Genomic DNA, 23,879 nt, shown 5'->3' with positions numbered 1-23,879 from the left:
CCCAATTACCATTGACCTCTATGTCCTTGACTATTTTCTCCCTTAAAATTTTTTCCAAGACCTTACATACTACAGATGTCAAGCTAACAGGCCTATAATTACCTGGATCACTTTTATTCCCTTTCTTAAAAATAGGGACTACGTTAGCAATCCTCCAGTCGTACGGCACAACCCCTGAGTTTATCGACTGCTTAAAAATTATCGCTAATGGGTTCGCAATTTCACGCGCCAGTTCCTTTAATATCCTCGGATGGAGATTGTCCGGGCCCTCCGATTTTGTCCCATCAAGCTGTTCAAGTTTGGCCTCTACCTCAGTTGCGGTAATATCCACCTCCATATCCACATTCCCACTTATCATCCCTCCATCATCGCTAAACTCCTCACTAGTCTTATTAAAAACTGAGGCAAAGTACTGATTTAGATATTGAGCCATGCCTAGGTTGTCCTTTACCTCCATTCCATCCTCAGTGTATAGCGGCCCCACTTCTTCTTTCTTTGTTTTCTTCTTGTTTATGTGGCTGTAGAACCTTTTACTATTGGTTTTGATTTCCTTTGCAAGGTCCAGTTCAATGCGGCTTTTAGCCTTCCTCACTTTATCCCTACATGTTCTGACCTCACCAAGGTAGCTTCCCTTGCTAACTCCGCCTTTCTTCCACTCCCTGTAAGCTTTCTGCTTTCTCCTAATCCCCTCTCTGAGTTGCTTGCTCATCCAGCTTGGCCTACAACTCCTGCCCATGTTTTTTTTCCCCTTTCTTGGGATGCAGGCTTCCGACAATTTCCGCAGCTGCGACTTAAAGTAATTCCAGGCCTCCTCTGCATTTAAATCCGCAAGTTCCTCCGTCCCATCCACTTCCATAACTAATTTCCTTAACTCTTTAAAATTAGCCCTGGAGAAATCGAAAACCCTAATCCGAGATCTACATTTGTTTATCCTTCCATCTAGTTTGAACTTAATCAGCTCATGATCACTCGAACCAAGGTTATCCCCTACCACCATTTCTTCTACGAGGTCCTCACTGCTCACGAAAACCAAATCTAAAATGGCATCCCCTCTCGTAGGTACTTCAACTACTTGATGAAGAAATCCATCCGCTATCACATCCAGAAAAATCTGACCCCTATTATTCTTGCAAGCACTCGTCCTCCAGTCTATATCCGGGAAGTTGAAGTCTCTCATAATCACACATTTCCCCTTTGTGTTTACTTCATTAAAGACATTAAAGAGGTCTCTATCCATATCCAAATCAGATCCGGGCGGTCTATAGCACACCCCAAGCACTATCTCAGGGGAAGCTCTAGTTGCTTTTTTACCCAGTGTGATTTTTGCCCAGACAGACTCTGTCTTATCCATTCCATCCCTTCTTATTTCATTATAGTTAATCTCATCATTGATGTACAAGGCTACTCCACCACCTTTGCCTTTCTTCCTGTCTTTTCTAAACAGCACATAGCCTTCAATACCTGTACTCCAGTCATGAGTACTATTCCACCAGGTTTCTGTTATCCCTATAATATCCAGTTTCACTTCCTGCACCAGTAGCTCCAGTTCCTCCATCTTGTTACCTAGGCTCCTCGCATTAGTGTACAGACATTTTAATTTTTGGCGTTTAGCGTCAATGACATTCTTTCCCCCGTCGTGCACAGACCTTCTACCATCAGCATCACCCGTTAATCTGGTTTCTACTCCACTATTCCTCCTGGGATCAATTCTTTGGTCCGCAAGGGTATCCCCTCTCACGTTGTTTACTTCCCTCTCCAAGTTATATTCCGGCGTGGAGATCTCCTGAACATCTCCCAACCATCTCCCCCAACTTCCTAGTTTAAAGCTCTCTTTATGAGGTCGGCGAGCCTCCATCCTAGAATTCTATTTCCTTCTTTACTTAGATGAAGTCCATCCTGAGCGAACAGTTGTCTGTCCGTAAAAGCCCTCCTTGTAACACCAATGCCTGAGCCATCTGTTGATCGCCATAATCTTGTCACTCATTCGTCGCCCTGCCCTAGGAACCGGCAGAATCCCATTGAAGATCACCTGAGCCTCGATTTCTTTGAGCGTCTTCCCCAGTCTGGCATAATCCTCCTTGATACAGTCCAGCGAGTAACTAGCCGTATCATTCGTTCCCACATGAAGGACAATCAATGGATTATTTCCCGCTCCTGCTAGGATCCTATTCAGCCTCAGGTCCACGTCCTGTATCTTAGTCCCTGGCAGACAGCACACCCTTCTGTTCTCCCGATCAGGTCTAGTTACAGGCCTGTCTATTCTTCTCAGTAAAGAGTCTCCAATCACGTAGACTTGCCTTTTCCTGGCAACAGTGTGATTCTCCGGTCTATCCCCCACACCAGCTTGCCGCAAGTCCTCTCGATTTGTATTCGCCCTTACAATCCTCCTAGGGCTCATACTTGGTGCCGCCTCCATTGACTCCTCCCCTCCTTCTGCAGGACTAGCTGCTCGTCTCTTTTTTCTTGCCCTCTCTCCTTCAGCAGCCTGCTGTGCTCCATCTTCATTTCCCAACTCAGCAAACCTTTTCCTGAGTTCTAATTCTCCATTGCTGGCCCGTCATTTCCTCTGCCTGGTTCTCCATGATACGTAAATTCGTAAATGAACACTCCAATGACTGGGCCTAGTGTTGCAGCAGTTGCTTTTTGCCTACAGGGCTGTACCACATCCCAGTTTAGGGTTTGCACCGTTTGAACTTGTGTATGGCCACAAGGTTAAGGGGCCATTACAGTTGGTGAAGCAGCAATGGGAGGGGTTTACGCCTTCTCCAGGGACTAACATTCTGGACTTTGTAAGCAACCTACAAAGCACCCTCCGACACTCTTTAGCCCTTGCTAAAGAAAACCAAAGGATGCTCAGGAAGAGCAAAAGGCCTGGTATAATAGACATACCAGGGAGCATTCCTTCAAGGTAGGAGACCAGGTTATGGTCTTGAAGGCGCAACAGGCTCATAAAATGGAAGCATCACGGGAAGGGCCATTCACGGTCCAAGAGCGCCTGGGAGCTGTTAACTACCTCATAGCATTTCCCCATTCCTCCCTAAAGTGTACCATGTTAATTCTCTCAAGCGATTTTATTCCAGAGACTTACAGGTTTGTCAGTTTACAGCCCAGGGAGGAGATGACACTGAGTGGCCTGAAGGTGTCTATTACGAAGGAAAAAGTGATGGTGGCGTGGAAGAGGTGAACCTCTCCACAACTCTGGAACGTCTGCAGCGGCAACAGATCAGGGAGCTGTGCACTAGCTTTTCCCCATTGTTCTCAGCCACCCCAGGATGGACTGAACGGGCATACCACTCCATTGACACAACCCAATTAGAACCGCACCCTACCGAGTGTCTCCTCATGCCCAAGCTGCTATAGAACGGGAAATCCAGAACATGCTACAGATGGGTATAATACGCTCATCTACCAGTGCATGGGCATCTCCAGTGGTTCTGGTACCCAAACCAGATAGGGAAATACGCTTTTGTGTGGACTACCGTAAGCTAAATGCGGTAACTAGTCCAGACAACTATCCAATGCCATGCACCGATGAGCTATTGGAGAAGTTGGGACGTGCCCAGTTCATATCTACAGTAGACTTAACCAAGGGGTACTGGCAAGTACCGCTAGATGAACCTGCCAAGGAAAGGTCAGCATTCATCACCCACGCAGGGGTGTATGAATTTAATGTGCTTCCTTTCGGGCTGCCAAATGCACCAGCCATCTTCCAAAGGCTGGTAGATGGTCTACTAGCAGGACTGGGAGAATATGCATTTGCCTACCTCGATGATGTGGCCATTTTTTCTGATTCATGGCCTGAACACCTAGAACACCTGGAAAAAGTCTTTGAGCGCATCAGGCAGGCAGGACTAACTTTTAAGGCCAAAAAGTGTCAAATAGGCCAAAACAGAGTAACTTACCTGGGACACCAGGTGGGTCGAGAAACCATAAACCTCCTACAGGCTAAGGTGGATGCTATCCAAAAGTGGCCTGTCCCAAAGTCCAAAAAACAGGCCCAATCCTTCTTAGGCTTGGCCGGGTATTACAGGCGATTTGTACCACACTACAGCCAAATCGCTGCCCCACTGACCGACCTGACCAAAAAGACCCAGCCGAATGCAGTTAAGTGGACTGATGAGTATCAAAAGGCCTTTACCCAACTTACGGCGACGCTCATGTCTGACCCTGTGCTAAGGACCCCGGACTTTGACAAACCATTCCTAGTAACCACAGATGCATCTGAGCATGGTATAGGAGCAGTTCTCATGCAGGAAGGACCAGATCACAACTTCCATCCTGTGGTGTTTCTCAGCAAGAAACTGTCTGAGAGGGAAAGCCACTGGTCAGTCAGTGAAAAGGAATGCTACGCCATTGTGTACGCCCTGGAAAAGCTACATCCATACGTTTGGGGACGGCGGTTCCAGCTACAAACCGACCATGCTGCGCTAAAAGGGCTTCATACTGCCAAGGGAAACAACAAAAAACTGCTTCAATGGCGTTTAGCTCTCCAAGATTTTGATTTTGAAATTCAACACATTTCAGGAATTCTAACAAAGTAGCTGATGCACTCTCTCGTGAAAGTTTCCCATAATCTACTGGTTAAAAATTGTCCTTAAAATGTAGAAAGTCTTGTAGTTTACATGCTTAGTAGTATATGTAAAGGTGCATGTGTTGTATTAATCTGGTTATTCTAAAGTTCTAGGAAGAAATCACCGCCAGTGAGGTTCCCCACTGTCCGCGATTTGGGGGGGCGTGTCATAAACAGATAGTTAAGGGTTAATGTCTCTTTTACCTGTAAAGGGTTAACAAACAGTGACCCTGCAACACCTGACCAGAGGACCAATCAGGAGACAAGATACTTTCAAATCTCGGTGGAGGGAAGCCTTTGTTTGTGTTTTTTGGGTTTTGCTTTGTTCTCTGTGGGTCCTGAAAGGGACTAGACGTGCAACCAGGTTTCTCGCCAATCTCCCTGCTACAGTCTCTTATATATTCAGAATAGTGAGTATTAAGTAGAAAAGGTGGTTATAGTCTTTTGATTGTTTTCTGTATTTGCAAATGTGTATTTTGCTGGACGGATTTTGATTGGTATTTGTGCTGGGGGGAGACTTCTTTCTAATGTTTATAAGCTGAAAGACCCTGTAATATTCCATCTTCATTTTACAGAGATTTCTTACTTTTTTCTTTCCTTTATTAAAAGCTTTTCTTTTTAAAAGACCTGAGTAATTTTTTTCCCTTGTTAAGGCTCAAAGGAACTGAGTCTATACTCACCAGGGAATTGGTGGGAGAAGGGGAAGAGGAGGAGGAAAGGTGAATTTCCTCTGTGTTTTAGATTCACGGAGCTTGAATCTGTCTATCTCTCCAGGACAGCCCAGGAAGGGAAAGCCTGGGAGGGGGAAAGAAGGGGAAGAAAAAACCTGATTTCTCTGTGTTGTGATTCAAGGAGTTTGACTCACGGTGATCTCCTAGTGTACCCAGGGCGGGAAAGATCTGGGAGGAAGAAAGGAGGGGAAATGGTTTATTCCCCTTTGTTGTGAGACTCAAGGAATTTGGGTCTTGGGGTCCCCAGGGAAGGTTTTTTTTGGGGGGGGACCAGAGTGCCCCAAAACACTATATTTTTGGGTGGTGGCAGCTTATCAGATCTAAGCTGGTAATTAAGCTTACAGGAATTCATGCTGGTACCCCATCTTGTGGACTCTAAGGTTCAAATTGGGGAATTATACCATGACACACATGCTTAAGTGTTTTGCTGGACTGTGGCTAAATTGCTTCACATATTTCCAGATTGAGTCTACAATTTGAATTTTGTTTTACTGTATTTTGTTTTAAACAAGGCCCAAGTTCAGCTAACATTGATGCATGTGCTTAACTTTATGCACAAGTCATCCTGTTTACTTCTGTGGGGTTATTCGTGTGTAAAATTAAGCTTCTGTGTGTTTGCAGAATCAATGCTCAGACACAGAATATCTCTTTGTTTACCTATAACTTGCCTTTCAAATTTTTCAGTAAAATATTTCTTAAAATTAATAGGCACAACAATTGGTTCTAAATGAGAAATAATATGCCTGGTTTGAGTTTTTTAAAGAAAGCTGCTTTTTAATTATTTGAGAATAAGAAAAAGCATCTTAAATTCACATATTTTCATTTTTCTATTTATATATAATTCAAAACATCTGAACATATTTTGTCCATTTGACCACAAATTGACTATCTCACTATCAAACTGAGATTAAGAAATGGATATTTAAACCTGAAAGCATTATTTCTACTAACCTTATTGAAAAAAATAGTTTAAATAACACTGTATTATTTTTATATAGCATGGAATCATAGAAATATAGGGCTGGAAGGGATTTCTATAGGTCATCTAGTCTAGTCCCATGCACTGAGGCAGGACCAAGTATATATATCTCCACCATCCCTGACAGTTGTTTATCTAACCTGTTCTTTAAAACCTTCACTGAAGGGGATCCCACAACCTCCTTGGAAGCCTATGCCAGGACTTAATGGTGCTTAATAGTTAGAAAGTTTTTCCTAATATCTAAACTAAATCTCTTTTACTGCAGATTGAGCTTATTACCTCTTGTCCTATCTTCAGTGGGCATGGAGAACAATTGATCACCATCCTCATTATAACAGCCCTTAGCATATTTGAAGATTGTTATCCAGTCTTGCCTCAGTCTTCTTTTTTCAAGACTAAATATGGCCAGTTTTTTTAACCTTTCCTCATAGGTCAGGTTTTCTAAACCTTTTATTCATTTTTGTTGCTCTCCTCTGAATGCTGTCTAATTTGTTCACATTTTTCCTGAAGTGTGGTGTCCAGAACTGGACACTGTACTCCAGCTGAGACATCATCAGAAGCTATCTCCTAAGTCTTACATACAATACTCTTATTACTACACCCAGAATATTAGCCTTTTTTTTGCAATTACATCATATTGTTGGCTCATATTTACTCTGTGATGTACTATAACTCCCAGATCCTTTTCAACAGGACTTCATCTTGAAGTACTTTACAAAATATAAACAGCATAACAGAAATGCTGCAATCTCAGATTTAAAGATAGTGTACAAAAGAAAAAGAATCCTTCTTTATGAAGTTTGATGAAGGCTTGAAAGATTTGTTAATTCACACTTTCTACTCTAATATATATTAGGAATATCAAGTCTTGATTTCTTTATTAGTGGTGATCTCCTTAGAAAATCAAAGAACTGAAGTGGGTACTTTCTGAATTGTTAACTAAAGGGGCAAAAATGTTGACTCCTTGACAAACTGTTGGGAGGAAATATCTCTTGTTAAGTGTTTGAGTTATATAAGTATTAACAAAAACAAAAATACTAAAGTATTGTTAGCCATTTTATAAGTTCATTCCTCTTGATACCTTTCATGGCAACTCTGACTAATATAATACTACAGTGTCTCCATTTGAGAATGTCTTCCGGGAATAGAAACAGGATGAATAAAACCTACATTTCTCATGTAAAAAACAAGCAGAGAAACCAACCTTTTTGGGGTTGGAAGGTGGAATAATCTCTGACCTTTCAACAGTATAAAGAGGCATAAAAGCCCCTCATTTTAAATTTTGCAGGTCACCTTTAAAGGGTGGTTATACTGCTTAAGCACTGATGTAAAAAGCAGCCAGAGGATGCTCTTGGCAGCACACAATGAGTTTTATTGACCCTATGAAGCTCAGGAACTGTGCTACATATTCCTGGGTCTAATCTATTTCCTATTAATTACCTATTTACATACATACAAATAGGGTGACCAGATGTCTCGATTTTATAGGGACAGTTCCGATATTTGGGGCTTATTTTTATATGAGCTCCTATTACCCCCCACTCCCTGCCCTGATTTTTCACACTTGCTGTCTGGTCACCCTACATACAAATGTGGAGCATTCCTGTATGAATATTCCTCCACATCAAAGGAAAAAATTGGTTTGTTATCTTTAGTTTCTTAATGGTGTATGAAGACCTTCAGCGGCATAGTCAAGTGTTTAGAGTAGAGGGCAGGGCAATAGCAGCCTGAGTTTTTGGCCTAGCACTACTTCTGGCTCAATGTGTGATCTTGGGCAATCACTTAATCTCTGCCTAATTTTCCTCATCTGTAAAATGGGGAAGGTACTTACCATCTTTGTAGAGTGTTTTAAAAGTTCACATGAAAAGCAGTAATATATACATTTAAAGTAGTGCTAGAGATGACTCACTGATGGAAAGAACTACGAGGTACCAAATTTTAGTGAGACACTTTGCTAGGCGTAGGGAGTTGTGTAGTGGGAATACATTGGAGGTGCCAGTTTTTACATCTCCTTTGACAGAGTCAGGGAGGCTTCGGGGGGCGGGGAGGGAGTTAAATCTGAGGAGTGGATTGCTAATGGCTTGGCTATGTCAGAATGGGGGGGGCTGTCAAAGTTTAAGTGAGGCAAATAAAGTTGAGGTGCTGATGTTTAACACTGACTTTGTTGGGGTGATAGGAGCTAAAAGTGAGCTGCAGATTTTTAATGGACTGGCTTTACTGGAGAGGAAGTGATTGTTTCTCTGTGTTGGCGGGAGGAGGAGGGAGAAAAAGTGCCAATTTTTACTGAGATACTTTGCTCCAGTGGGGGACATCACGGAGGTGGGGTGGAGGAGGAATAAATGTGAATACCAATTTTAAATAGGGGACTTTGGCATGGTCTGGACATGTCCAGAGGGATAAACTTACGGTACAGTTTTTAACAGGGTGACTCACTTGAAGCAGGGAAGTCATCATGAAAAAAGGATGACTATGAAGTGTTTTTAATAGGGTTGTTTTAACAGGTTAGGGGAGTCATTTGTGAGCTGAAGCTACTAGGATGTACATTGTTAACAAAATGGCTTTGGCCTGGCTGGAGGCATTGCTGGCAGCTGGGGATAAATCAACCTGAGGTGGTGCATTTGATGAGGAGATGGTTTTGATCAGCACCAGAGAAGTTGTCACAAGAAATGATAAAACAGGGTTTTAATACAGCAGCTTTGCCCAGTGTGGCTACAGATGAGGTGGTGACTTTGTGAAGCTGGGGACAGGAGGAAGTGGAGGCATAAATCCAGGGCATAGGTTTTCTCACAGCGGCCTAGTCTGAGATGAAGATAAACCTGAGCTGGGGTTTTAACAGGAGGGACTTGAGCTGCTGATAGTGAATTAGGTTTCGAACAGGGGAATACCCAGCTGGAGGAGGAAAAGGGTAAGAGCAAAGTGCTGGTTATAACGAGCTGCCTTTACCGCCATGGTCAGGGTGTCACCACGGGATGGGACGGGAGAGTTGATCGGTGCCAGGGGCAGTTTTTAACAGGGTGGCTGTGGGATCAGCGCGGGAGGCGAGTTAGCACAGGGCGGCGGTACCTGGGGTGGGGGGCGCGACCCGCGTGAGCTCAGCCGGGGCAGCAGTCACGGGAGGAGGAATCACAGCGGCGGGGCGGGTACCGTAGGCAGGGCCATGGCGAGCTCACCGCCACATCCCCGGGCAGAGCTCCCAAGGGGCGGGGGAGATGGCGAGGCTCGGCCAGGCCAGTGGGCCGAGCACCCACTTCTGCCGGGGGAGGAGGCGGCAGGCAGAGGCCAAGCCGGAGCTGCCACCTTCCCCTCCCACCCCTTAAGCCGGTCCCGCCGAGTGACGCCTCCATGAAGTGCGCAGGCGCAGCGGCTCCCAGCGCCTGTTGTATCCGGCCGGCGCCTTTTCTCCCTTCCCCCGGAGCCGCTTGCCGCTGCCCTGTGCCCTCCCCGCCCCCTGCGCGTCCGCCCGGCAGCGCCTCGGACCCCGGCTGCCCCATGAAGCGATGGCAGCGGCCAACTTCGGCAAGATCCAGATCGGGATCTATGTGGAGATCAAGCGCAGCGATGGTGAGCGAAGGGGAGGAGGCTGAGCGGCCGCAGCCCCCGGCCCCCCCCACCTCCCCCGCGAGGCAGGGGGCTGCGCGCGGGGCCCAGGGAGGGGCCGGGCCTGCTGTTTGTTGCGGTTGTTAGGGAACGTTGCTGTCGTTTCCCGGGTGCGTTGTGGGGGAGGAGGGGCGGCGCGAGGACACGGGCGGCAGCCGCCGTCGCTGGAGACCGGGAGGCTGCTGCAGTGCTGGGAGGAGGGGAGGGGCTGGTAAGGGGAGATGGTCTGGCTCGGGGGGTGTGTGGCTGAGCAAGGGGGGGAGGGAGGGAGGGAATGAGTTGGGGGGGATATGGGTTGATTGGGAGCGGAGAAGGGAAGGCAAAAATGAAAATGGGCAAGGTCTGTCTGGGGTGAGGCGGTGGATAACTGGGGGGAGGGGAGACCCAGAGAAGGAAGTTTAGGCGGGGGGAGGTTGAGAGATGGGCTGGGGGGAAGGAGCAGAAGGGGTGAGGAAGGGTATTGTCATGTCCGGCAGTAACTTCTCAGTCACAGTGAAATACAAGCTGTGATTAGCTGTACTTACAGTGTACGCAATGTACAGCGCCAGAGAGATGGCTTGGGACACTCCCTCCCTCCCTCCATCATCATTTAACAAAAAACCTGATGCTCTTTTGGCCGTTCTGTACCTCTTTGCAATATAAATACACTGCTCTGTATTTAGACTTCTCTGTTGCTGATCCAGTGTTTCCCTTCCTGCCTGCTCAGTAGCATGTGCAGCGGTTTCTGGAGATACACATGAAGTTAGGAGACGAGTGACTGGGTTTTGGGGTGATATCCCTTGTGTGATGGGTATTTTGTTTGGATGGAAGCTTATGGGCAGAGGCTGGATGGGGATTTTGGTTGCTGAATCAGTGGGCAGGCCTCTCATACCCCAGCTTTGTAATTTGAATGAGGATACGTCAGCACATCCCCCCAACCAGTGGAGAACAGAAGCCCCGTGGGGTGGGGTCATGTTGGGATTGTCTCTGGAAAGTCAGTTTATTCTCCAGCAGTGTGAATGGTCAGAACCATTCTGGGGAAGTTCAGATGCTTGTGCAGTAGCTGAGAAAAACCTGGAGATCCAGGGTGCTGAAACTAGAGTGTGGCTAGAGCATGAGGCAGCATACAAACTGCATGAGGATGTGCTGTTAACTACCTTCCCTCCCCACTCTCTAGACTGAATGTTCTTAAACGCTGCATTTTTGTTATGTCATTAAGACTGCCATCACTCATTATACATAACATCTCAGTTTGTGAATAATGACTTGTGTGTGACACAAAGAACCGGATAGGCTTTTCATTGGTTGTGTGTTGACCTATTGCAGATTTCTTTATAGATACTGTTTTGTTTTTTTTATACCTCATTGTGCTTGTCAGATTTCACTGAGAGTTCTGTGAGTTTTCAGTAGTTATAACTGGGGATTGTATGTCTTGCTTACATTGGAAAAAACTTGCCTCATACAATAATTGTTTTCCTGACTACTTCTAGTAACTTTTGACACCAGAAATGAGAACACTTAAGTCATGTATATAATACCCATATTATTAATTAGTTTAAGTGATGCAGCAAAACGTGTAATGATTGCATATATTCCAATAAAAGTATTTGATTTCCGTAAAATATTTTGGGTATTTCTTCATATACACAGAAAAAAATGTGGGTGATCTGCACCTGGGTTAGCCCAACAGGGTGCGAGCAGCCATGCTGTGACTCTATACCCAGATTGTGTGTCCTCACTGGTGCTGCACACCCTTGTGTGCCACTAGAACTTCTGGGGCGTATGTCATATTTTCTCATGAATTGGGGAAAAACTTTCCTTCTGGGCACATGGGGGAACTGTGAGAAGGCACTAGAGGACTGTCAGCATTGGAGTGATTTGACCTATGTCTCGCTGCAAAAGGAGCAGACTAGCAGCCTGAGTGAAAAGTTAGGACAGAAGTGGGCAAACTACAGCCCGCGGGCCACATCCGGCCTGCGGGGCCATCCTGCCTGGCCCTTGAGCTCCCAGCCGGGGAGGCTAGCCTCCATCCCCACCACCTATCCAACTCCCCCGCTCCCTGTCCCCTGACTGCCCGCAACCCCTATCCACACCCCCGCCCCTAACTACCCTCCAGGACCACACCCCCTATTCAAATCCCCCCCCCCCCCGCTCCCTGTCCCCTGACTGCCACCCCTTACCTCCACCCCCTCCAGCCACCCCCTGCTCCCTGTCCCCTGACTGCCCCTGGGACCTCCTGCCCCTTATCCAGCCCCCCCTTACCATGCTGCTCAGAGCAGCTGGAGCTCACAGCCCCACCACCTGGCTGGAGCCAGCCATGCCACTTGTGCTGCCCAGCAGGAGCGGCAGGCCAGAGCTCTGGTGGCAGGGAGAACTGAGGTGGAGAGGTACCAGGGGGAGGTTAGGGGCTGGGGTCCCGGGGGGGAGCGATCGGGGACAAGAAGCAGGGGGGGTTGGATGGGTCAGGGGTTTGAGGAGGGCAGTCGGGGTGGGAAGGGTTGGATAAGGGGTGGGGGCCAGGCAGTTTGGAGAGACACAGCCTTCCCTACCCAGCCCTCCATACAGTTTCGCAACACGGATGTGGCCCTTGGGCCAAAAAGTTTGCCCGCCCCTGGGTTATGGCAACATTCAGGTAAGAGTCCAGGCTAACTCCTGAGTGAACACATACCCTTTCTAAAACAAAACATTAATTTGAGTGGTAAGTATGATCTCTAAAAATGAAGTAGCTGTTTATCTATCTGTTTACCTGAATATTCTTTAGCATCAGACAACAAAGTTTTGATCAGTTTCTAGAGTGACACCAAAGGGTAGGCAGAGTCTCCAGTTTGTGCACCAGTTATTTTAAATGCTTCTCTGCACAGAGCTGCATTGAAATTGTAACACTTTAAGCTCCCCCCCCTTAAAAAAAATGAAAGTCCACAATTTTATAATTATTGTAAGGAATAGCAGCTTTCTGTAAAATACTTTGATTTAGATTCTTGTACCACTCTTGATGGTCTTTCATATACAAACAAAAAGTAAATATAATGATAGAATAATACACTTAAGAGCAAGGGCATCAGAAAACTCCAGTAAGATGAATTATTGTGTTTTTCATTGTGATTAGGATTTAAATTTCCAACCGTGGTCTCCTGTATAATGCAAATGCAAAATACGTATAATAGAAATAAAATATATTATTAGAATCTGTAGCCAAAATATCATGACAGCTTTGGGATGAAACTCAATATTCCCAAGAAGAGACGTTATACTAGCTTTCGCAGGGAAATGTTGGTTTCTTCAGATAAGCATTGGTACAAATGCCATCTTGATATCTTGAATTTTAATTGTAGAGAATAACTAGTTCCCTTCATTTAGAATGGAACAGCAGTAACCAGCCAACGAATTCAGTTACTTAAAAAGCATCTATTATATTTAAATGTAGTGTTCATGTTTCAAAATAATGAACATGTAACTGGGAAAGAGTATCCGTTAACCCCATTTACAAGTAACAGCTCTGTTTGGAAGCAAAACCTCAATCACATGAATAACTTAACATAGTTTGAATATTATGTGCCATATCTGCGCAGTTTGAACAACATTCCCATTACCTCCTGGCCCTATGGACTAAACCTGCTCACCAGACTAAAATATATCAATGCCACAGGCTGTGCCTGTGTTTCCTGTTTCCAGCATGTACCATGTTGCTGGGGTCCAAACATTGCTGTTTGCTGCTTGACTAATACGCCTGAGTAATAGCTGCCCACTACTAAAATAAATATATACAAACTACACCAAATCAATTAATGCTGCTTCCATTTCACTCACACAGTAATACAGCTAATGATGGCCACTCTCAGTAAATCACTTTATGCTAACTCTTCTCCATAATAAATCATCTTATGTTGGCTTTCGTTCTACAAATACAGTTTTTTGGTGAGATAGGTAAAGTATACCCCATGCCCTGCATCCCTTTGCTGGGGTCGCTGGAATACCTTTCCTCTTCCCATGGTGCTCCCTGCCCAGTCCAACCCACAGAGCAGCAGCTTCTTCACCCCACTTTTTTCCCTCCTTGCCCAAATAGTACTAGAGCTGTGTCTCTGCAGGCTTGGAATAGTATGGGAAAGAACACTGACATTATTATACTATTATAATACCGGTGTACAAATTGGTGTTTTCCATCCACGTGAAATACTCTGTTCAGTGCTGCTCATTACCTCAAAAATGATTTAGTAGAAATAGAGAGGCCTCACAGGTGGGTGGGAAGAATGAATAAAAGCATAGAAAAACTTTAATATGAAGACAATGTAAAGACTGGGAATGTTTAATTTAGGGGATGAATAAGAGGTGACACAATAATGAGCTGGCTGAGGAGTGTGCTGCACCATTAATGGTGATTTTCAATAAGTCTTGGGGCACTCGGGAAGTTTGAGAAGACTGGAAGACAACTAATGTTGTGCCAGTTTATAAAAAAGTGTAAACGGGTTGACCCGATAATTGTAGGCCCATCAACCTGATGTTGATCCCAGGCAAGCTAGTGGAGTGGCTGATGCGAAACTAGATTAATGAATATTAAAGGTGAGTAATGTAATCAATACAAATTAACATGGGTTTATGGAAAATAGAGCCTGTCAAACTATGAGATTACAAGTTTGATAAAGGTTATAGTGTTGACATGATATACTGAGACTTGTGTAAGGTATTTGACTTGGTACTGCACAACATTTTGATTAAAAAACTAGAAGAATATTAAAATTAACACCACACACATTAAATAGATTAAAAACTGGCTAACTGATCGGTCTCAAAATGTAACTGTAAACAGGGAATTGTCATTGAGTGGGTGTGTTTCCAGCAGGGTCCTGCATGCATCACTTCTTAGCCCTATGCTGTTTAACATTTTTATTCATGACTGTAAGAAAACAAAAAATCCTCACTGATAATGTTTGCAGATGACCCAAAAATTGGGGAGCGGTAAATAATGAAGAGGATTGATTCAGAGTGATCTGGATCACTTGGTAAACTGGGCACAATTTAACAATATGTGTTTGAATATGGCTAAATGTATACATCTAGGAACCAAGAATGTAGGCCATAATTACAGGATGAGGAATTCTGTCTTCAGAAGCAGTGACTTTGGAAAAAGATCTAGGTGTCATGGTGGATAAGCAGCTGAATTTTAGCTTCCAGTCTGAAGTTGTCACCAAAACATCAGGGAATGGATCATTTGATGATTCCTTGTTCTGTTCATTCCCTCTGGGGCACCTGGCATTGGCTACTGTCGGAAGACAGGATACTGGGCTAGATGGACTTTTGGTCTGACCCAGTATGGCCATTCTTATGTTCTTAAGAGCTAATGTGATCCTGGAATGTATAAACAGGGAAACCTCAGGGAGGAGCAGAGGAGTTATTTTTCCTCTGTATTTGGCACTGGTGTTACTTCTGCTGGAATACTGTGTCCCATTATGATGCCCAAAGATCAAGAAGGTTGATAAATTGCAGAAGGTTCAGAGAAGAGTCATGAAAATATCTGAAGGATTAGAAAATTTGCCTTTATTGATTGTGATCTTTGAGTCTATTTAGCTTAACAAAGAGAAGGCTAAGGGGTGAATTGGTTACTCTGTAAATATCTACATGGGGAACAAATATTTGATAATGGGCTCCAGAGCCATCCCTAAGGGGGGCACGGGGCCCAGGGCATAAGCACTGAGTTTCTAATTGGCTGGAGGATCCCCCACCCAGGTCCTGCCCACCTCTTCCTGCCCCGCCCAGTTCTACCCCCTCCCCTGAATGCACTGCACCCTCACTTCTCTCCCTTTCTTCCCCAGTGCCCCCGATGCTGCGAAGCATCTAATCCATGGCAGGCGGGAAGCGCTGAGAGAGAGGGGGAGGTGCTGATTGGCAGGGCCTGCTGGCAGGCAGGAGGTAATATGAGGAGGGGGAGGCTCTGGTAGGGGGCTTCTTGTGCCCCCTCCCCTGGCCCACCTGCCGCTCGCCTCCCTGTTCACCTCTTCACCCTGCTCTGTACCTGCCTCACCTTTATTGAAGTATGGGGACTCCCAAAGTGCAGGGCCTGGGGCAGTCACCCCAATTTGCTGTACCCAAAGGATAGTTCTTATGGGCTCTTTAATCTAGCAGAGAAAGTACAATATGATACAATGGTTTGAAGTTGAAACTAGACAACTTCAGATTGGAAATAAGGCATAATTTTTTTTACAGTGAGGGTAATTCATGATTGGAACAAATAGCCAAGAGTTGTTGTAAAGTCTCTATCACTGACCGTTTTAAAATCAAGACTAGATTTTTTTCTAACATATTTTCTAGGAATTATTTTGGGGAAGTTCTCTGGCCTGTGTTGTACAGGAGGTTAGACTAGATGATAATGGTCCCTTCTGGCCTTGGAATCGATTGAATGATATGGAGAAGATGGATCAAGCACTTCTATTCACCTTTTTCATAATACAAGAACAAGAGGACTTTCCATGATATCAAAAGATGGCTAATTTAAAACAGATAAAAGAGAATAAGCAATACAGAATTAGCTTGTGGAACTCATTGCCACAAGATATCATTGAGGCAAAGAGCTTTGTAGGATTTAAAAAAAACAACTGAATGTTGACATGGATGGAAGAAATATCGAGTGTTATACTAAGAATGAATAAAACACAAAAAAAATTCCAAGAGTCTTGGAAGGGATATAAACCACTGGCTGCAGTACATAAGCCAGTCTTTAACTAATGGAATTTAGGAATAAACTTTCCCTATGGGCATATTATTCTGCAGCTGCCCACTGCAGGGTTTATTGTACTTTTCTCTGAAGCAGCTGATCCTGATCATTTTTAGAGACAAGGTACTGGATTAGATGGACTACGGGTCTGATCTTGTATGGCATATCCTAGACTTATAGCGAGATTACTACAGTTGTTAACCTTAAAAACATTACCTGAGAGTAATCTTTGTAACAATAAGTGCTGTAAACTTAGTTTTTTAAAATAAAACCTTAGATTTTGCAGAATTTTGATATTGCTCCTCCTTGAAAGAGCGCTGCTGGCCTCAATTTGTCAAGATCTCCTGTATCATATTCTTTATATGTGCAACTTCTACTGATATTGGGAATTTCATATTAAGGTTGAAAGTCCAGTATGACCCTATATAATTGTGTTAAGTTTGGGTCATCCTGCTGTTTTGTAGACCCTTGTGGCTAACTTGAAGTAAGAGCACACTTTCGCTCTCCTCTTTGATGACAGATATGTTTTGTGATTGAGGCCATGTCTGTGCTTTGGGCACTAAAGTGGTGCAGCTGTAGCTAGCTGTGCCTCTATAGAGCTGTAGTATAGATGCTTTCTACAGCAATGGAAGGGGTTGTTCTGTTTCTGTAGTTAATCTGCCCCTCTGAGTGGCGGTAGCTAGATCAATGGAAGAATGCTACCATTGACCTGGCTATGTCTACATAGGGATTAGGAACATTTAACTGGGTAGTCAGGGGTGGGAAAAATTCACATCCCTGAGTATTGTAGTTTAGGTTGGTCAAATTTTTAAATGTGGACCAGGCCTGGTTGGTTTTAAGACTGCTCAAATCTGCTAACACATAACTTGACTCAGTTACCTTATCCCTGGGTAATCCATGCTGATACAATGTATCTTTGTTCTCCAGTTAGTGGCTAGACCACATAAAGAGCTTTGGGTCTGATACTGCATCTGAGCTAATGGACATGACCCTTCAGTTTGAGTAGTAAAGGCTCATGTTCTTAGATTCAGCCATTCTGGGTTCAGTCCCTGCAGACAACATGACAAAGAGTGTTGTTACTTGTTTGTGGCATGTTGTGTAATTCAAACTTTAAAAACCATTAGTTTTTCACTGTGCTGTACATTGGCTTTAAAATTAAAGATGTAACTTGCAGCCTTTCCTGGTATTTATGCTACTTTTCTACACTGTTTGATTTCAGATAGCTCTTGAAAGTCAAAAATAGAGTTCTTCTTCCTTAGAGAAATTTTGTTTTCTTCAGTACTTCTATACCACAGGTTTGCTTAGTGTAAAGCTATTTATAATGGTGGATTTAAAGCTCCTGTGTGATCACTGGGATTACATAATCATGGCCTCTTTCCCTTCCCAGTTCTTTTTCCCTGATAGAGAAACCCACACTATAGCTCAGCCTGCCGAGTAGAAGATTTGGCTCAGCCCCCACTCTTTACATTGGCCAGTCACTTACAAAGATTGAACTATTAGTCGGGGAGCAGCTAGAAAGCTACTCCCTGGATCCCCAGCGACTGGCTAAAGAGCTGATCTGAAGCTTCCCTTCAGAAAATCTTCCCTTTTCATATTATGGAGTTGGTGTGGCTGCAGAAGCACCAAGTCCTCCTCTGAAGCACTTCTCTCCCCAGTTGCTGAGATAAATGCTACTTAAAGCATGTCAGCGGATGAGGAGTGTAAGAGAAATACTGGAGGGAAAAGGATACAGGTGTTCGGGGAAAGAGAAGATACACATACAAAGAGGTGGCTTGTGGGTGAATTAAATCTGTTTAGCTCTTACCATGTCTTTCATTTTGAAAGAATGTTTTTATATTTCTGTACCATAAAATTTGACTAAAAATGAATAGCAGCCTTGCACTGTTGGGTCATTGTTTTTGTAGGTTTTTAAATGAATATTTGATTGTTGCCATTTCATCCACTGGGATTTCAAGGATAAGGATATACAGAACTAGAACTAAAAAGGGCTTGGAGCAATTAAAATATGAAGAATGATTAAGATAATTTAATATGTATAGCTTGGGGTGGAGAGTGAAAGAATAAGAGGTGACATACATTTACAAATATCTGAAGGGTGTCAACATCAAGGAGGAAAAGACTGTTAAGGTTGGTGTGGCAAGACTAATGAGTAGACATATAAAATTGCACAAAGGGAAAAATAGACTAGGTTACAAGCGAAAAGCTGCTAAAATGTGGGACCTGTCTTTGGGTTTGTGAGCCCTTAATTTTAAGGTATCTGAATAGGTTGACAGTGGCCCTGTAGGCACAAATCCTACAAAAAAGTGGTTTATTACTTCTCCTAGCAGGTCTGTGGTTTAAATGTTTAGTCACAGAGAAAGACTATGCAAAAGTGGCAAGAAGTTTTAGAGTATACATCAGTAATACAAGGTTAAAAACACTTCCAGCGATTTTGAAACTATCCCAGAAGCAAGTATTACAAACCCAGGAAATGGAGTTAAGATTACATTTAAAAGAAACTCCATCATGTTCAGCCATTTTTGCTTGGATGCGATAGCAACAATTTTGGAAGAGGATAGATAGTTCATGGAATTCATTATATAGAAGAATATGTTCAGCTTTAGATGAAGGAGAATCTTCCAGTTATGAACAGTAATGGCAAAAGAGGACCATTCTAAAAGGCTACACTCGAAAAAGATTCTAAACATAAGATTAGATTTCTGTAAGTGTTAATTTTGTTGGAGGTTTGAAGATCTGAGCTCTTTCATGTACAAAACCTAATCTAAGGGTATATCTACACTGGCAGAGTTATAGCACCGCTCAGAGAGTGCTGAAGGGAAACTGCTGTTGTGTGTTCATACTGTCAGAAGGCCGGCACAATAGTGTGTTCACATTTGCGGCACTTGCAGTGCTATTCAGAGTGGTGCACTCTAGGCAGCTATACCACAGTGCATCTCTTCTGCTGCTGCTGCTAAGAGTTATGGGAAGGCGGAGGGACACGCCGCTTTTGAGGTTTGGAAACAAGCACTGAGTGGTGGGATCACATTGTCATGCAAGTCTGGGATGACGAGCGGTGGCTGCAGAACTTTCGGATGAGGAAAGCCACATTTATGGCAGTCTGATGAGCTTGCCCCAGACCTGCGGTTCAAGGACATTAGAATGAGAGCTGCCCTGCAATTGGAGAAGCGTGTGTTGATTGCACTGTGAAAATTGGCTACTACAGCCTGCTACTGATCGGTTGCTAACAAGTTTGGAGTGGGAAAGTCGATGGTTGGACAGGTGTTGACGGAAGTGTGCAGGAGCATTAATTGCATCCTGCTTCGAAAGACCATGACTCTGGGCAACGTGCATGACATTGTGGATGGCTTTGTACAAATGGGCTTTCCTCATTGTGGAGGGGCGATAGATGGCATGCATATTCCAATTCTGGCACCAGACTACCTAGCCACCGAGTACATTAATTGGAAGGGGCATTTCTCAATGGTTCTCCAAGTGCTTGTGGATCACCATGGGCATTTCACAGATATTAACACAGGCTGGTCCAGAAAGGTGCATGACACCTGCATCTTTTGGAACACTGACCTGTTCAGGAAGCTGCAAGCAGGGACTTTCTTCCCGGACCAGAAGATCACTGTAGAGAAAGTTGAAATACCCATTGTGATCCTGGGAGACCCCTCCTACCGCTTAAAACCATGACTTATGAAGTTATCCATAGGACACCTTGACAGTGGCAAGGAGCGGTTCAACAGGCTGAGCAAGTGCAGAAGGACTGTTGAGTGCGCTTGGGCTGTTTAAAGGTGATTGTGATTGGTGCAGACGATGCAATATAAAGGGTTAAGATAATTGTCTGTTGATTTGCAGGGTTCTGTTTGCTTCAATTAATAGAATAAAGATTGCTTTCAAACCAACACAATTCTTTTGTTAAAAAACAACTGGAGAAGAGAGTCAAACAAAAAAACCCACTAGCACTGAGGGGGAAGGGAAGGTCCCAGAAGGAGGTGGGGTCCCAGAATGGTTCAAGATTTGTGTATGTCCAGGGATTATATCTATCCTTCTCCTTTTGGAGTACAGTGCAGTGGGTTCTGTACTTCAGCAGGGCTAAACTGCAGAGGGATGAGTCTTGAGGGTAGTGGGTGTCCGCAGGGCTGGACTGTGACGGGGGAGGAGTGGTATGCATCCGGTACAGACTGGAACCAAGAGATTGATCAGAGTCTGGTGGCGGTGTCTGCGGGTTGCATGGGAAAGAGTTTTGTGACAGCAGCTGCAGGTGAGGGTGGGCTCAGAGCTGCTTGGTTTGCAGTGTTAGTATTGCCTGGAGCATGTCCTCTTGGCGCTCCATAATGTTTAAGACCTGCTCCATGACTTCGTTCTGGCGTGCCGCGTTCTTTCGGTCCCTCTTTTTGCTGTCCCGCCACTCTTTAAGTTCTCGTTTCTCGATGGCAGAGTGCATCATAATGTCACGCAGAAAATTCTCCTTAGTTCTTTGTGGCCAGCACACCATCGGCCCGCGCCGCTTCCCACAGACCCCATTGGCCTGGTGCAGCGAACATCGGTCAGTTGGAGCCGTGATTGGCCAAACCTGCAGACGCAGCAGGTAAACAAACCGGCCCAGCCCGCCAGGGTGCTTACCTTGGTGAGCCGTGTGCCAGAGGTTGCCGACCCTTGTTCTAGTAGCTAAAATGGAAGATCCAGATTTCTACTCAAATCTGTTGTGTCAAAATGATAAACTTGTGGAAGTGTCATTTGAAGTCACTGGATAGGTGGCAATTGGATCTGTTTTAAAATGAATAAATGGAAGAAAAGATTCTCAGAGGAGTCTGGGAATCTGAAGCAGGAAAATCTCTCAGGGTTTTCAAAGAAAAGAAAATGAAAACTAAAAACTCAGATATGCATCAAAGGGGTGTGTAACCAAAAAGCCTCTGTAAAAGAGGAAACTATGCAAACTTATGTTCTGTATTTACCAGGAAAATTTATAGATATACTTGTAAAATGAAAAGTCAGCAGAACAGTGATTGCTTTTCTTACACTTTTAAGTCTTCCCACGTTTCAAACAAAACATATTTATAGCAGAAATAGACTACAGTTCCAGGTAATCCTTATGGGGGAGGAGCACCAACATAGCAAGCTTGAATCTAGTATGACTGTACTCCCAAGATTGGGCTATGCTTCTTATCTACTGCCTCAGCTGAAGTGTAGCATGAGTGTAAGAAATGGAGTGGAGCTTAGTCCTTTCTCTTGAGCTTTAGCTCTCCAGCTATGGCAGTTTTATACTTTGGCGTTCACCTTGGCACTTCAGTGACTGTTTTTGGGTGTTACCGGTGCCTCTGTACCAGTGTGTGCTTGGTGCTCAGCCTCCATTTTGGCACCTGTGGCTCTTGTGTTGATGCTTCAGTGCCTGTCTTGGTGCTCCAGCAGCATTATTACTTAAAGTAGTTCAGCATATGTCTTGTTATGCTGGTGTTCCAGAGCTTGATGCCTGTTTTGGTGCCTCAGTTCTTGTCTGTGGAATAAACTGCATGGGGCAAGTTAGGAAATGTCAGAATTGAGGATTGCCTATGTAATCTTTCACATGGAGGAAAGTAATATATGCATTGTGATTGCATATAATGTAATTAGAGACTGCCCTTTATCCCTACAGGACTCATCTCTCATTGAGTGCACAGCATAGATGGTGCTCAGTGGTTGAGACAGCTGTTGAATATTTATTATCCTCCTCATCATGTGTTGTCCATGCACCCCACAGACATTAACCACTTCATATTTACAACACCCATGTGAGGTAGGGAGGCAAAATCGTTTTACAGGTGGGGGAACTGAGGTCCAGATTTAAGGCCAGAATTTGCAAGTGTCTCTACTGAATGTTTCGGTGATTGGGTGACACTTAGGGTCTGACTTTTCAGAGTTGCTGAAGATTCATAATTCTCAGTGACTTTAACTTAGTGTGACTGCTGAGCACTTAAAGAAGATTGGGCTCCAGGAGTGTCAGATTGGATGCCAAAATATAGAAACACAGTGGAGGCCATCTGTGGAAAATTTTGGTCTTAAATGTTTTTTGCCCAGAATTGCATAAGAAATCTGTGGCAGAGCCAAGGATAGGTCCCAGTTCTTTTGCTATATATTTAAGTGCTTTAACCACAAGACCCATTTTTTCTCTTCCTGCAGACCTATGCCTTATTAGCAACACACTTTCCAATTTAAGTAGCGAATGAGGTAGTGTTTCATATGCAACAGCCTTCCCCTCTATGTAAAACTGATTAATTCACTGAGCATTATCTATCCTACACGCTGAATGAGGCTGAGGTTCTGTGGAAGAAAACAATGTCGTCATTTTAATTAGAGTCTATATCGTAATGTGCATATGGGGGCAGAGTTAAGGTTGCATGGGCGACTATAATTCTGGTACTTCCTAACTTTGGGCTTGATTTTATAACCTCAGTATTTTGTCTTTTAACATAATTTTTAATATACTATTTCCAGAGTATTTTTCAGGAGAATTTTTTCAATGTACAATTGCACTTTTACTGTGGAAATGAAAATTTTCAGAGGATTATAACATGGCCAGATATGTTTAACATGAGCATTATCTTGTTATAATTGACTGATTATTGACTGACTGACTGAAGTGAGGATACCTCTTGCCAATTGACAAACTATTCCACAATTAGACCCTGTCATCTTTTAAGGAATGGGAGGCACATGGAGATTCCAGCGATGAGGCCTGTGTAGGTACTTGTATAGATACCTAGAATAGGTAAACATCTGCTTTAGGTTTTCTTGCAACTTCCTGTGAAGCATCTAGTGCTGACCACTGTCAAAGACCACTGGTCTGAACTAGAGTAACATCTCCCACATTCTTTAAGAGATAAGGTCAGATATATTACATTAAAGTTCTTTGTTTTCTTTCATGAAAATTGCCTCTAACTATTCCCATTTTCATGCCATCTTAACCTGGAACCATTACAAACAGTTAGCTGATTTTGAGGTCACATACTAATTTTAAGTTACTTCTCACTGTCCCAGCAAGCTTAAGCCAGAAAAAAAGAGTGCAGCTTTTCCCCCAAAACAGAAGTTATAATGATCTACAAGGGACACTTTGTATTTTTCTGCGTGCAATTTGAAATCCTGACTTAAATCACTGTGCTGTGGAGAAGCCCTAGGAATATCTCTGAAACAACCACACAGCCCCAAGTAACAAATGCAAAACTAATAGAACAAGTTAATTCCAATTCCCACAAAGATTCCAGGTCTGGCGATACACAACTAAACATCACATTTGCTCTCTAATCCTCCCATTACTCTGTATAAAAACTCTAGCAGGAAGGAAAGCATTGGAGCCAA

General features: G+C 44.0%; 1 protein-coding gene across 5 annotated transcripts in view; it reads left to right on the top strand.

The window, feature by feature from the left end:
* Nucleotides 1–9,622: 9,622 nt before the first annotated feature.
* The window catches only part of KIF2A (kinesin family member 2A), an 89,295-nt gene continuing 75,038 nt past the window's right edge, over nucleotides 9,623–23,879 (top strand). For 3 of the 5 annotated variants that reach the window (XM_030567029.1, XM_030567028.1, XM_030567027.1), the window contains exon 1: nucleotides 9,623–9,841. In XM_030567029.1, the coding sequence (XP_030422889.1) occupies nucleotides 9,778–9,841 (64 nt within the window). In that variant the 5' untranslated portion in view covers nucleotides 9,623–9,777. The remainder of the gene's footprint in view (nucleotides 9,842–23,879) is intronic. The other 2 variants (XM_030567031.1, XM_030567030.1) reach the window with 1 other exon arrangement.

The sequence above is a fragment of the Gopherus evgoodei genome, chromosome 6, assembly GCF_007399415.2.
Source record: "Gopherus evgoodei ecotype Sinaloan lineage chromosome 6, rGopEvg1_v1.p, whole genome shotgun sequence".
Classification (NCBI taxonomy): Eukaryota; Metazoa; Chordata; order Testudines; family Testudinidae; genus Gopherus; species Gopherus evgoodei.
Note: the sequence above shows the minus strand (reverse complement) of the source record. Positions and strands in the feature narration are given on the sequence as shown.